The following is a 13860-nucleotide window of genomic DNA, read 5'->3' on the forward strand; positions in this document are numbered from 1 at the left end:
AGGAATCGAAAAGGAAAAGACCCTTCCTTTCCTCCCACAGACTCTGAGACCCTCCAGAAAATAGTTTGGGTGGCTCCAGGTTCCAGCACCTGCAACCTTTTATATCTCTCTGTTGTTGCGATGTTCCCAACGGAAAGCTACCTTGCGTGTTTCTGCATAGTGAAGTTGGTGGGGTTGGGAGATGCTGTAAGTGGTTGGGAGAATGTGTAGCAAATTGCTATGATGTACTTGGATGTTGGCACTGACTGCAGCCACGGTGTCCAGGTGATAAAGTGGAGGAAGTTTTAAGATGGTGGGTAGAATCCAGTGAACTTCCTTATCCTGGCCAGCAAAGGTGATTTATTTGAATGAGCATTCTTCTTACGGACTTAGTAAATCACTGGTAGTACATAGTTAATCTCTGGTTAATGCTGAGTTTGCTGGGAAAGGAGACTCTGCAGCTCGCTGCCCATGGGAAAGCACAGGGACAATATTGTGGGAGTTGTAGTGGAGTGACCTACACTGGGAAAGATAGAACGGTGATGCACTCTGTGACTGAAGCTGGACACCACAGCTTGTGAAAGTTGCCCATCTGGGTGAAGAATTTAAGGGGAACCATTGAACGGAATAGGAGAAATGTGTGTCATAGTCATAGTCATAGTCATACTTTATTGATCCCGGGGGAAATTGATTTTCGTTACAGTTGCACCATAAATAATTAAATAGTAATATGTAAATTATGCCAGGAAATAAATTCAGGACCAGCCTATTGGCTCAGGATGTCTGACCCTCCAAGGGAGGAATTGTAAAGTTTGATGGCCACAGGCAGGAATGACTTCCTATGACGCTCAGTGCTGCATCTCGGTGGAATGAGTCTCTGGTTGAATGTACTCCTGTGCCCAACCGGTACATTATGTAGTGGATGGGAGACATTGACTAAGATGGCATGCAACTTGGACAGCATACTTGTGTGACACACATTCCGTGTGTGTGTGTGTGTGTGTGTGTGTGTGTGTGTGTGTGTGTATTAGTGGGGAAGGTGGAGAGAGATCTTCCACTCTTACAGGGTCTAATTGAGCACAGGGGGCTGGTGAAGAGAAAGATTAGCTTTATTTGTCACACGTACATTAAAACATACAGTGCAATGCTTCATTTCTTGTCAACAACCAACACAGTCCGAGGATGGTGCTGGGGGAAGCCTGAGAGTTTTGCTGAGCTTCCGGTGCTAATGTGGCATTTCCATTACTTATTAACCCTAACTTGTACGACTTCAGAAGGTGGGAGGAACCCAGAGCAGCCGGGGAATACTCGTGTTCGAGGGAAGAATATGCAGACTCCTTACAGACGATGGCAGGATTTGAACCCAATCAGTGATTGCTGCACTCAAAAGCAATTGCTCTAATGGCTCTGCTATTCTGCCACACCCATTTTTTTCCCCCTTCGAAGCTTGGTTGTTGATACTAATGGAAGAAGCCCATAATCCACACTGTAATATACTGTTCACCTGCTGCTCTTGCTGGCTTGGTTTGATTTGCATTCCGTGGGCCTGTTTGTTGCTTGAGTGATGACTGTGTTTGGGATTTACAGCACTGTGAGAAACCATTTTCTGTTTTCAGAGTGAAGCACAAATAAAGTTTCATGTCCTGCTCACATCGTACGAGATGATCACCATTGACCAGACAATTCTCGGATCCATTGACTGGGCTTGCCTTGTGGTTGATGAAGCTCACAGGCTGAAAAATAACCAGTCCAAAGTAAGTATGAGGTGGTTCTATTGCCCTGGGAGGGCAGTCTATTGGACTGCTGGGTTCATCGTCTCTGATCTGGTGAGCTCCCTTGGGAGAAATTTGTGTAGCCCTCAGTGTGGGGTTTCAGTATTTCGTGTTGATTCTTACAGGTGACGAATGGTGACTGATATCCTTGAAACCTGCGTACAATATAGTGACATGTACCATGCAGCTAGAGCTTCTAATATACAGAAACAAACTACAACAAATTCAGAGTGGATCAGATTATAGGTACATTTATTATTTACTTGCAAGGGAAGGTCTATCTCTACACAAGTTATCGTCTCGAAATAGTTTCAATCATATATCTCAAAACAAGCCACTTTTATACTTTTTACAGAGAACAGTAATTAGTTTGCTCCATTCCATAACATTCCTCTGTTACCTGCATCTTTATCTGGTTCTTTAGAAGTGGTGTTCTGTTTACCTCTGTTGTTGAAACATCCCCCCGCCCTAAGAAGTACATTTTCCTGTCATAAAACACACATCCTGATAAAACAAATAAACATACACACACACACACCAATTTGTAAACATAGAAACATAGAAAATAGGTGCAGGAGTAGGCCATTCGGCCCTTCGAGCCTGCACCGCCATTTATTATGATCATGGCTGATCATCCAACTCAGAACCCTGCACCACCCTTCCCTCCATACCCCCGATCCCCGTAGCCACAAGGGCCATATCTAACTCCCTCTTACATATAGCCAATGAACTGGCCTCAACTGTTTCCTGTGGCAGAGAAACATCGCAACCAAACCAGCAAAGCACACTGGGATTTCATAGGTTCCATTTTGTCACATTACATTTTACAAAAGTTACAAGTTCATAGATTTCAAGGCTACAGATATATTTCCACAGAAGTTTGAAAATTGAGAAGAAGGTAGAAATAATGATTCACTTTCATGATAATTAAGTAGATTCTTATTGATAGAGCAGTTTTGAAATGAAAAGGTTTCAGTTCCTGGTCATTCAGTTCATCATTTCAATGCCGGTATTTTGCTGGAAAAATCTAGAACTTATCCTGCTCTCCCTGCCATACTGTATCACTCTGTTCCAGTGTTTGTGAAGGGTTCCTTTAGATTCAGTCAGGTTTGTTATCACTGACACCTGTCGTGAAATTTGATGGATTATAGCAGCAGGCCAATGCAAGGCCTAAAAAAAATACTGTGTTACAAAGATAAATGGTGTTTAAAAAAGGAATGATGAAGTTTGTTCATGGACTGTGCAGATATCTGATGACGGAGGGGAAGAAACTGTTTCTAAAATGTTGAGTGTGGGTCTTCAGGCTCCTGTACCTCCTTCCTGAAGGTAGTAATGAGAAGAGGGCATGTCTCGGATGGTCAGGGTCCTTAATGATGGATGCTCCCTGGTTGAAGCTCTGCCACTTGGAGATGTCCTCGATGGTGGGGAGGGTTGTGCCCATGATGGAGATGGCTGAATCCTCATCCCTCTTTCAATCCTGAACATTGAAGTGTCCATCCTCGGTGATGATGCAACCAGTCAGAATGCCCTCCACAGTACCTCTGTAGACATTTGTAAGTGGCTTTGGTGACACACCAAATCTCAAAATCCTAATTAAGTCCAACTGCCAGTGTGTCATTGAAGACTGGTGCATGTCCTCCCTTGTATAGTATAGTGTCAGCCTTCCGGCATCCATGGGGAATGGGGGGTCTGGTTGGGCAAGAACTGCTCAAACTAAAGCATTGGTGTTCTGTCTGTAGACCTTTAAATCCCCTATTCATTATGTTTTACGCTGCAGTTCTGAATTTTAAGGCTAAACCATATTGACGTAAAATACAGAAGAAAGATCATATGTGTAACTGTACTTCATCAGGTAAAAAGTCAGATTGTGTTTTCCTTTGCTGGGCTGTACAGATTGAGTTGTCCCTAACTTAAAATGAGGTGTCCAGTATTCAGGATGAAGATGAGAAGAAATTTCTTCACCCGGACGGTTGTGCGTCTTCTCTACCCAAGGATGTGGAAACCCACCCTCTGGGTATATTTAAGGCAGAGATTATATATGGCATATTTTTCCAATAGAGGGATTGAACAGTAGTGCTGGGAAAAGTCAGTGAGACAAAAGATCAGCCATGATCTTATTGAGAGGCATAAAGAACTGAATGAACAACCCCTGCTTCTATCTTATTTTTGCTTTTGTCACCCATTTCTGTCGTTCTCCATTGTGTCGTTAACTGGTTGACTGCCTCCTGGGCAATCATGTTATGAATATCTTGCTCCCGACACCCTTCAACCTGACTGAAGCTGAGATTGCTCCTCAGACTTGAAGATCCTTAGTTGCCGTGTCTCTGATGCTTCACAGAGGCACACAGAGGATCCTGCCTGTCTCTCTTCATACACGTCACCGGAGCCGTTGAACTGTAAACATTTGTGACAAATGCTGATGGTATCAATATTAACCCTGCTTGGTTCCCTCTCACTCTCAGGAACGAAGATCCTTTCACTAGTTTCCTATAAGCATCTGCTTTAGGTAAATAGCAATAGCAACCCCTTTTCCTCTCCTGTCTTCCTCTGCCCCCATCATCCCTTAGAATGGATGCAATTAAGCTGGAGAGGGTGCAGGGTGTTACTGGGACTGGATGGTTTTAGTTATGAGGAGGGACTGGATAGGCTGGGAGTGCTTTTCCTGGAGCAAAGGAGGTTGAACAGTGACCATATCAAGGTTTCTAAAATCATGAAGAGCATAGATGAATTTTTCCTAGGGTAGGGAGTATAAAACTAGAGGTTTAAGGTGAGAGGGGAAAGATTTCAGAGACACATTTTTCCATACTGTGAGCTTGCAGAGGAGGTGGTAGAGGCTGCTACAGTTACAATGTTTAAAAGGTCTTTGGATAATTTCATGGATAAGAAAGGTTTAGACTCACTCAAGTAGATATCTTGGCCATCGTGGATGAGCTGGACTGAAGGTGCTGTGTTGGTGTGTATAACTATGGCACCTCCAAACACCAGCCTGAAATAATAACCGTTCAGAGGGTGGCAATTGATCTCTGGAGCTGGAGCTACATCACGAAACAATCTAGAGAAGCAGAGTTGTTTTCATCTCAGGGCAGAAGAGCTAACACAGATGTACAGTACAATGAAGGGGCTTTATGAAATGAAGTACTGCACAAGAGTCTTAGGCACAAATATATAACTAGGGTTCCTGAGGTATTTGCGCAGTACTGACTTTGTCAACGTGGAGCAGAGAGCGAGCTTGTAAATCTGGTGGGTGCACTGGATTTTGGGAATGGCGAGGGTGGAATGCCACGGGAGGGATGAGGGACAGGTGGCAGAGAAGGAGTGCCAGGGTGGGAGGATGTCGCGGGTGCAGACACACCCAGCCCTGAGACACCAGGCAAGGTCGTTTAATTCCACACGATTGGTTTATTGATGACTACAGAACCTTTCTCTGGCGCAGACATCCCACCTCTCCTGGAAGTTCCGGGAGTCTCCCGCATATTGATAGTGGCTCCTAGTGTCCTGCAGCGCCATGGCAGAGTGTTCCAAAAAAAGAAAATATAAAACGTACTTCACCCCAGACTACACTAAAGTGTACCCCTGCCTAATAGGGGTCAAAATAATGACAGTGTTGCTCGCTGCACTGTTTGCAACAGTGACTTTTCTATTACCCATGGTGGGTTAAATGACTGTAAAAGACATGTTGAGGTGAGATTAACAGGTGTCATCCGGTCATTAGCATAGCTAACGTTATTTAAACTAGCTGGCTAGCTGCTAAGGAGCTACTCTATTGATGTCCTACGTGATGAGGCCAAACTCCCTGTAGACTTGCTTAAAGTTGTAGTAGAATAAAAAAAATGACTCCATTATAATATAATAGTGAATCTTGTGAATCTGATGTCCTGCAAAATTAACAAATTCATTGACACAGACTGCTATGAGGTTTGAGACTTCTGGCAAAATGCTCAAATCTGCCAAGCAAGCCACATCACAGTACAAGGAAAGTTTGGAAAAGAAATAGAAAAGCTATTTGCATTAGCATTTAGCTATTAGCATTGAGGCTGCCAACAAAATACTCAACAAGGAAAAAATATATATATATAAAATGTGTGTGTGTGTATAAATAGTTTCAATATGTGATGAAATGAATTATGTTCTTTTATAATCAAATGTTCTGTATACATACACCCTTGGAGGTCAACCGGGGCGGGGGAGAATATGGGGTTGTGGGGGGTGGTGGTGTTGCTACCTCCCTGAAATGAATTTTTGCAGGGTGGGATGTCTGCTGGTGCTTCCTGCGCTCTCCTGTCCTCCTTCCCTGTTTACCCAACCACAATTTCCCTCTCCCTGCCCCCTTCCCATTCTTAGTCCACAGTAGAGATCCATATCAGAATCAGATTTATCATCACTCACATATGCTGTGAATTCGTTTTTGTGTGCGGCAGCACTACATTGGAATATATAAAATCACTGCAAGTACTGTGTATAAAGTGAAACTGTTGATACTGTAGGCGAGTCTATAACCAGAGCACAGATTTAAGATAAATGGTAAATAGCCAGAGGTTAAATGTGTTTTTATTCTGAGAGCCCGTGATCTGCAGTGAAAGCAGATTCAGTGATTACTTTCAAAGTGGAATTGGTTAAGTGTGTAAAAGGAAACCATTTGGAGTCACATGACAGAAGCATAATGGAATTGGGAAATTTTACCAAAGAGCTGGCGTAGATTTGTGTCACGATTCGCTTGGTTCTATGATGCCTCTCTGTGTTTCAATGAGTCTGTGTGTGAGAAGTTGTTTTTTTTTTCCCCCCCTCAGTATTTCAGGGTGCTAAATTCATATAAAATCGATTACAAGCTGCTGTTGACGGGGACACCACTGCAGAATAACCTGGAGGAGCTTTTCCACCTGCTGAACTTTCTCACTCCTCTGCGTTTCAAGTAAGTTTCGCCACTTCGAAGTTTACATCTTTTATTTTCTCTGAAAGGAAAATATCCAGGTGGCCCCAATGTGCCTTTCACCATAGGATGTCCCAAAATGTAGTCACTTGTGTTACAATCCAAGAGTCAGATTGTGCACAGCAAGCTTCCACCCATAGTGGTGTGATGGTGACTTTGTAACCTGCTTTAATGACCACTGAATGTTGGTGTGGCACATCAGGGAAAAATTGTTGCTCTTTGAATCGGCTTGAAGGCCAAATGGTTGAAGGAACTTTTTTTTAACATCGCACCTGAAAGAACATCTGTGACAGTGCCACGTTTAATCAGTTCCAACCATGGCTTAAGATGGGTTTTGTGTTTTGAGTCTCTGGCGTGACTCCCAATGAAATCAGGGCTGCCATTGCTGGATCCTGATGCTTTTGCTATCTGGATGTTCTTGGAAGTTTAAGAACGAGGCATGAAACTTGCTACTTATGATTGTTTATTAAGTGTGAGAAGGGCAGAGAAGAGAAAGGAGGACACATGGCGAGAGAGAACAAAGAAGGTGGGGGGGAGTAGGGGAAGAGAAAAAGACAAAGGTGGTGTGGTCTTGTACCAGACTACTGAATTGAAATTTCAATATATAACAGTAAACCAATCAAATAGCCTGATTCAAGTAACGTGACACCCACCTCTGAAAGCAAAAAGTTTCCAGAGAGATACAGAGGCAACTGTAACCACTGGAAAACTCACCAAGCAATCACATGTGCGGAGGTGATTATGTAAAAGTACAAGCAAGCACAGCAAAGTTAAACTACAAGAAAAATGACACATCTTCAGCCCATTCCAACATCTTAACTAAAATTATGGCCTTGCCACTTCTCTCCTTTCCTGAGGACATTGACTCTGACCCAAGGGGCCTCCTTTTCTTGCCGTTGTCTGTTCAGTCAGGGAGGTGCAGGTTGAGAAGAGGGATCCAAATTTAACTGGGATCCTTGTCTCAAGGAGACGGTAGAAACAAATGGTGGAAATAGCGGGTGACCCCAGACCCACTAATGGTATGAGATCAGGGACCTTCCTGGTAACTAGCGAGGAGAAGACGTTGGTCGTAGAGAAGAAGGGTTGTGCTGGTGTTGAGGATGGAGTTCATTGAGTTCACTAAATGGATTTCTTTCAGCTTGGTTTGCAAGTGCACCTGTTACCTTTTATCTGCTGATTTGAGGAGCAAATTCATTTCTTCTTGCTGGGACTCAGCTTCTGCTCTGATGAGGGTCTTGTGTGCTTAGATGTTGTCGGGACGAAGTGTGTGTGTGGGCAGTAGCAGAACGAGTTTGTATTTGGCCCTGCTAGTGACCCTACCTTTGAAGGGAGGCGTAAGGAGGGATATCAGGATATGGTAGTACTGGTTTGAGAGATGAGTAATACTTTTTGGGTCTTAAAGTGGACAGATATGGGGCAACCGTGACTATTTCTATATTGTTGCAGTAATCTGGAAGGATTCCTGGAAGAGTTTGCAGACATCTCGAAAGAAGATCAGATCAAGAAGCTTCACGACCTCCTGGGTCCACATATGCTGCGGCGTCTTAAGACCGACGTCTTTAAGAACATGCCGTCAAAGACCGAGCTGATTGTCCGCGTGGAGCTCAGTTCCATGCAGAAGTAAGTTGGGAAGAACGGAATGGGGTGCCTGCAATCTGGGTGTAAACAGTTTCTGTTAATTACATTTAATTCTGTGTGTATGTGTGTGTGTCCGCCCACAGGAAGTATTACAAGTTCATTTTGACCAAAAACTTTGAGGCTCTGAATTCGAAAGGCGGTGGGAACCAGGTATCACTACTGAACATCATGATGGATCTGAAGAAGTGCTGCAACCATCCCTACTTGTTTCCGGTGGCTGCGGTGGTATGTATTGAATGCTGAGAACCTTGCAAAGGGACCCTTCTAGTGGGTACGGTGTTACAATCTCTAATACCAGGTTACTGAAGCAACAGATCTTGTGTTCAAATCAGCTTCACAGAATTGCGTAAATATATTGCTGAAGTGTTTGTTTCTTGTGTGTTTACTTCATACCAAGTGAGGACCTCTCCTTCCTTTAATTGACTGTGTGGGTTTCCTCTGGACACTATGGTTTCCCTAAGAATCAGAACCAGGTTTACCCTATGGGTTAGGGTTAGTGAGTTGTGGGCATCCTCTGTTGATGCTGGAAACATGGTGACACTGGCAGGTATCCAGAGTGTACCGGTGTCATCCAGAGTGTACCGAGTGACGCAAGTGACATGTTTCATGGTACGTTTCAATGTACGTTTGTACATGGGACAAATAAAGCTAAGCTTTAATTTGCTCCTTTGACGACTACTCCAGTTTGGGTTGCGGGTTCTCATCAGTCGGGCGTGTAATCCAGGTTGACGTTGGTACTGCAGTGGTGAGGGAATGCTGCACAGCTGGAGATGCAGCAACACATCCAACCGCACAGCCTCTGCAAACCAATCTGTATCGCTCTACCTGACTATGAAGCCCGTCAGAAGCCTAGTGGTCTTTACTCACTGCCTTTATCCCACAGTTTGCCTGGTTTACAGTGATGTAAGTCAGCACTCTGACTTACCTACATTGTGCAACTCAGAAGAATCCAGTTTGTGCATTTAGAATCAATTGAGCTGTAGAATGGTGTCACTGAGAAAGCTGAGAATTTCCGTCCCTGTGGCTTGGGTTTGCCAATGGTTACTGAGTGAGGGAGTAAATCTCTTGACTTTTCAGTGACCACAATAAGATACAGTTTCTATAAAAAGTATTCACCTCCCAACCCCCCCCCCCCGCCCCGGAAGTTTTCATGTTTTATTGTTTTACAGCATTGAATCACAGTGGATTTAATTTTGGCTGATCAACAGAAGAGACTGTTTCGTGTCAAAGTGAAAACAAATTTCTACAAATTAGTTGAAATTTAATACAATTATTAAACACAAAATGATTGCATAATTACTCACCCCCCTTTAAGTCAGTGTTTAGTAGATGCTCCTTTGGTGGCAATTGCAGCCTTGAGTCTGTGTGGATAGGTCTCTTTGCACATCTGGACACTGCAATTTTTCCCCATTTTTGCTGTAGATTTCAGCATTTGAAAACTCTTTGTAAGGCTGCCTGGCTGACTGTCTCCCACAGTTTGCATTGAGGTACTTGCTGTGTATGTAATATAGAGAGAATGGTGGGATGGGTTAGGTTTAGATAATCCAGAAAGCATGAGTTCAAAACTCATCAAGGTACTGACTGTCTAGGACTTGGCTTGCAAGAGTTTGGTATCAATAAATATGTATTTAATTGTCGTAAAGAAAGACAATTGGTTCATTGCTGGGAAAGAAATCCTTGCCCATTGAAGATCCATATATGACTCAAATCGCACAACTATTTGGTTGACAATTACTAGTATGTTGCTTGGTTGGTTCAGGAAGCCTGCCACCATTCTGGAACCTTCCAGCTAATATCCTGGGAATTATTTTAAGAACACATCAATTTGCTAGCAGACAAGGAGCTGTAACTTTGAGCAAAGGTGTGAAGGATTCAGCCTGTAGGGGGCAGCCTTGCCTGGGGTCTGACTGTATGATCTGGCTCATCAGTTGGTATTCTGCTGACTGAAACCCGCGTAATGGCGGTGTTGGTTTTTATAGGAAGCCCCAGTGTTGCCGAATGGATCGTATGACGGGAATTCACTGGTGAAGTCCTCTGGAAAGCTGATACTCCTGCAAAAGATGTTGAGGAAGCTGCACAGCCAGGGCCACCGAGTGTTGATCTTCTCCCAGGTAGGCAGGCGTGAGATGGAACAGGTTCCCAGCAGCTAAAATGATAAATCTCTCACTGGGGTGCCAGGTTAAATGGCAGCACTCATAGAGTCATAGAGCTCAGAAACAGGCCCACTTAGTCCATGCCAAAGTGTTCCATTGTTCCATCGACCTGCACCAAGACAGCAGCCCTCCGTACCCCTTCTACCCGTGTACTTAACCCAAGCTCCTCTTGAACATTGCAGTCAACCCCACATCCACCACTTCCACTGGTAGCTCATTCCACACTCATACCGTCCTCCGAATGAAGAAGTTTCCCCTCGTGTTCTGCTTGAATACTTCACCTTTAACGCTTAACCTATGAACTCTAGTTCTAGTCTCACCCAACCTCAGAGGGAAAAAGCCTGCTCATGCTTACCCTAGCTGCACCCCTCAAAATTTTGTATAACTCTGTCAAGTCTCCTCTCATTCTCCTATACTCCAGGGGAAAAAAGTACTAACCTATTCGATCCTTGAGGTCCTCAAGTCCTGGGAACATCATGATTAAGCCCACCCTGAACATTTAATTTCCAGCAGTGCTGCATTAGGCTTTAAATTGAATTTTCATTTGCCTTCAGGACTGAGGCATCGCAGGAGGAAAAGCAGAGCAGTGCCCCCTAGTGTTCTACTCAATTTTTAATCTGTCTCAAGATTCAGTGTAGGTCAATAAGTTATTTAACTGTCTTTTGCGGATTCTGCTGTGTGTAGGTGTGTAGGTGTGCAGCGTTATCCACATTACAACTGAAACTACAATGCTAAGGTAATGGTGAGATCTTGCAGATATATCACAGAACAAATATATTAGGGACATTTAAGTGACTCAGCTAGGCACATGGCTGAAAAAAAACTGGAGGGCTATGTGGGAGGGAAGAATTAGAAGCTCAATATAACAGTGTGGAGTGATGGGCTTGTTCTGTGGTGTACAGTGTTCTGTGAGAATTTGGTTATGTGTAGGGGATGTAGCTCAGTGGTAGAGCGCATGCTTTGCATGTATGAGGTCCCGGGTTCGATCCCCGGCATCTCCACTCTTTTATCAGAAGTTGATATGTTCTTGGTTAGTGAGGGAGTCCAAGGTTACGCAGGGAGAAGGCAGCAGAATGGGGTTGAGAGGGATAATAAATCAGCCATGATCAAATTATGGACCGTGTCTTATGTTCTTATTGGAGAATCTTAGGGTAGATCAGCACATGGGTGAGAGTTTGTATCAGGGCCGTGGATTCCTGCTATGAATAAATGTTTGCTTTCTGACTGACAGATGACTAAAATGCTGGATCTGTTGGAGGATTTCCTGGAGTACGATGGATATAAATACGAGCGGATAGATGGGAGCATCACTGGCAATCAACGGCAGGAGGCTATCGACCGGTTTAATGGTGAGCAGGAATGGGTGGCCAGTGGGGACCGATTTTACAGTGAAGGCAGCCCTGGTGAGATTGAAATCTCCCTCCCCCACCTGATTCCAGCGACAAAACAGCACAGCTGGGCTCTGTTCCTGGGTCACAGCTGGAATACTGCTTCTGATCGCGGGCTCGTTTAGTTTGAGAAAGATGTTCAGAGATATCCAGTATCTGCAGAATCTCTTGTGAGTGTGATAATGCCGTGAGAGAGATGAGAGGAAAAGATCTAAATCTAAAAACAAGGAAGATTACTGAGAAACATCATTAAAATAGTCTCCATCACTGAGAAAAAACTCACCAGGTCAAGCTGCATTCATCAAAAGAGAAAAAAAGTTAATGATTTGGGTTGAAGACTCATTGTCAGAACTAGAAAGGGTAAGATGTATTTGTTTGAAGCTGTGTGAGATGGGTGAAGGATATAATGGAAACATCTGAGATTGGCCAAACCAGGGTTACAATTTATTCACAGAGCAAACGGCCTCGTCCTTCAACGATGTTCCTTTTGTCCTATTCATGCCTCCCCAACCTTCTCTGCAATTTAATAGGAATTTGTTTTATCGCACTCCCAGTTCTGAAAACCTAAAATATTGACTCTTTTTCTCCCCATAGAATTTGCCAGCGTATTTCCAGCATTTTCTGTTTGTATTTCAGATTTCCTGTAAATGCAGCGGTTTTTATTTTGTATGCCAAGAGGAAATTAATTATGCAAAGTGCAGGTTGAGATGAGAATTTTTTTTACAGTGTGCTTTCACATGTAAAAACAAAGGCCATGCAGTACTGTGCAAATGTCTTAATAGGCACATACATATCACACGTTTGCACAGTACTGCAGTAGCTTTATGTATTGCATTGTACTGTTGCTGCAAAAAACTAATTTCATGACATGTGAGTGATGATAAACCTGATTCTGATTTGGCTCTCTATTGGAGACTGAGAGTGAGAAGGGGGCAGGGAGAGGGGAATCATGGTTGGGAAAAGGGGAAGGGAGAGGGGAGGGAGTGGGAAGCACCAGAGAGACATTCTGTAATGAACAACAAAACCAACTGTTTGGAATTATGTGACCTTGCCTGGTGTATCAGGGCTGGCTGTGTCTGCACCCACATTAACCCCTGCCCCAACACTCCTTCTCTGCCACCTGTCCCGCACTTTTCCTGCAGCGCCCCACCCTTGCTATTCCCGACATCCTTTGCTCTTGCCAGATCTACAAACTCGCTCTCTGCTCACGTTGACCAATACAGTACTGTGCAAAAGTCTTAGATCCCCTAGCTATACATGTGTGCCTAAGACTTTTGCACAGTACTGTCGTTTTAAGGTGAGAGGAAGAAGTTTTAAATGGGATTCGCTGGGTAAGTTTCTTTTCAAGCACAAAGAGTGGTTGCTATCTGGAATATGCTGCCAAGGTGATGGAATCAGTTATACTCACTATATCTGAGAGATCTTTAGAAGAATACTTAAACAGGGTAAGGCAAGGAAATATACAGACAAAACATGGGCAGAGTTGAGGTGACAGAGCCTGGGCCCGAGAGAGAGCAATGAGTGGATGTTTGGCCAATTTAAGTGCTGGGCCAGATTGGAAAGGTTGGGTATGAGCCAAGTCGAGCAGCAGGGCCTGGCCCGAGAGCATTTGGAAGCAGCAGAGCCCAGGTCCAAGTGCGAGGAACGAGCCAATGTTTGGGCCGATTTAAGCACCGGGCCTGATTGAAAAGGTCAGGGTGTCAGGGCCAGAAGTGAGGCACAGGTCGGCGTCATCTGATTGCTTGGTGAGGTTTACTCATCTCTGTACTGAAGTGAGGCTGTGGTCTGCAACTGACAGGTTCCTGAACCGGCTGCAGTGATGACCAGCTTCGTGGCTGTGGGCTCATTTTTGTGAACTTTAGTTCTGAATTTTATTTGCATGATTTATTTTTCTTTACACATTGGGTATCCGACAGTCTTCTTTCTTAATGGGTTCTATTGGGGTTTTTGTAGCTGCCTGTAAGGAGATAAATCTCAAGGTTGTATATAGTATACATACTTTG

General features: G+C 44.0%; 1 protein-coding gene and 1 non-coding gene across 3 annotated transcripts in view; both read left to right on the forward strand.

The window, feature by feature from the left end:
* Nucleotides 1–13860, forward strand: part of LOC134338024 (chromodomain-helicase-DNA-binding protein 5-like) — a 104119-nt gene that overhangs the window by 46890 nt on the left and 43369 nt on the right. For both annotated transcript variants that reach the window (XM_063033531.1, XM_063033533.1), the window contains 6 exons: nt 1596–1733; nt 6539–6660; nt 8125–8298; nt 8400–8541; nt 10296–10427; nt 11701–11818. In XM_063033531.1, the coding sequence (XP_062889601.1) occupies nt 1596–1733; nt 6539–6660; nt 8125–8298; nt 8400–8541; nt 10296–10427; nt 11701–11818 (826 nt within the window). The remainder of the gene's footprint in view (nt 1–1595; nt 1734–6538; nt 6661–8124; nt 8299–8399; nt 8542–10295; nt 10428–11700; nt 11819–13860) is intronic.
* Nucleotides 11399–11470, forward strand: trnaa-ugc (transfer RNA alanine (anticodon UGC)). Its single transcript has one exon. It is a non-coding gene; the product is annotated as a tRNA-Ala (tRNA).

This window comes from Mobula hypostoma, chromosome 25 (assembly GCF_963921235.1).
Source record: "Mobula hypostoma chromosome 25, sMobHyp1.1, whole genome shotgun sequence".
Lineage (NCBI taxonomy): Eukaryota > Metazoa > Chordata > Chondrichthyes > Myliobatiformes > Myliobatidae > Mobula > Mobula hypostoma.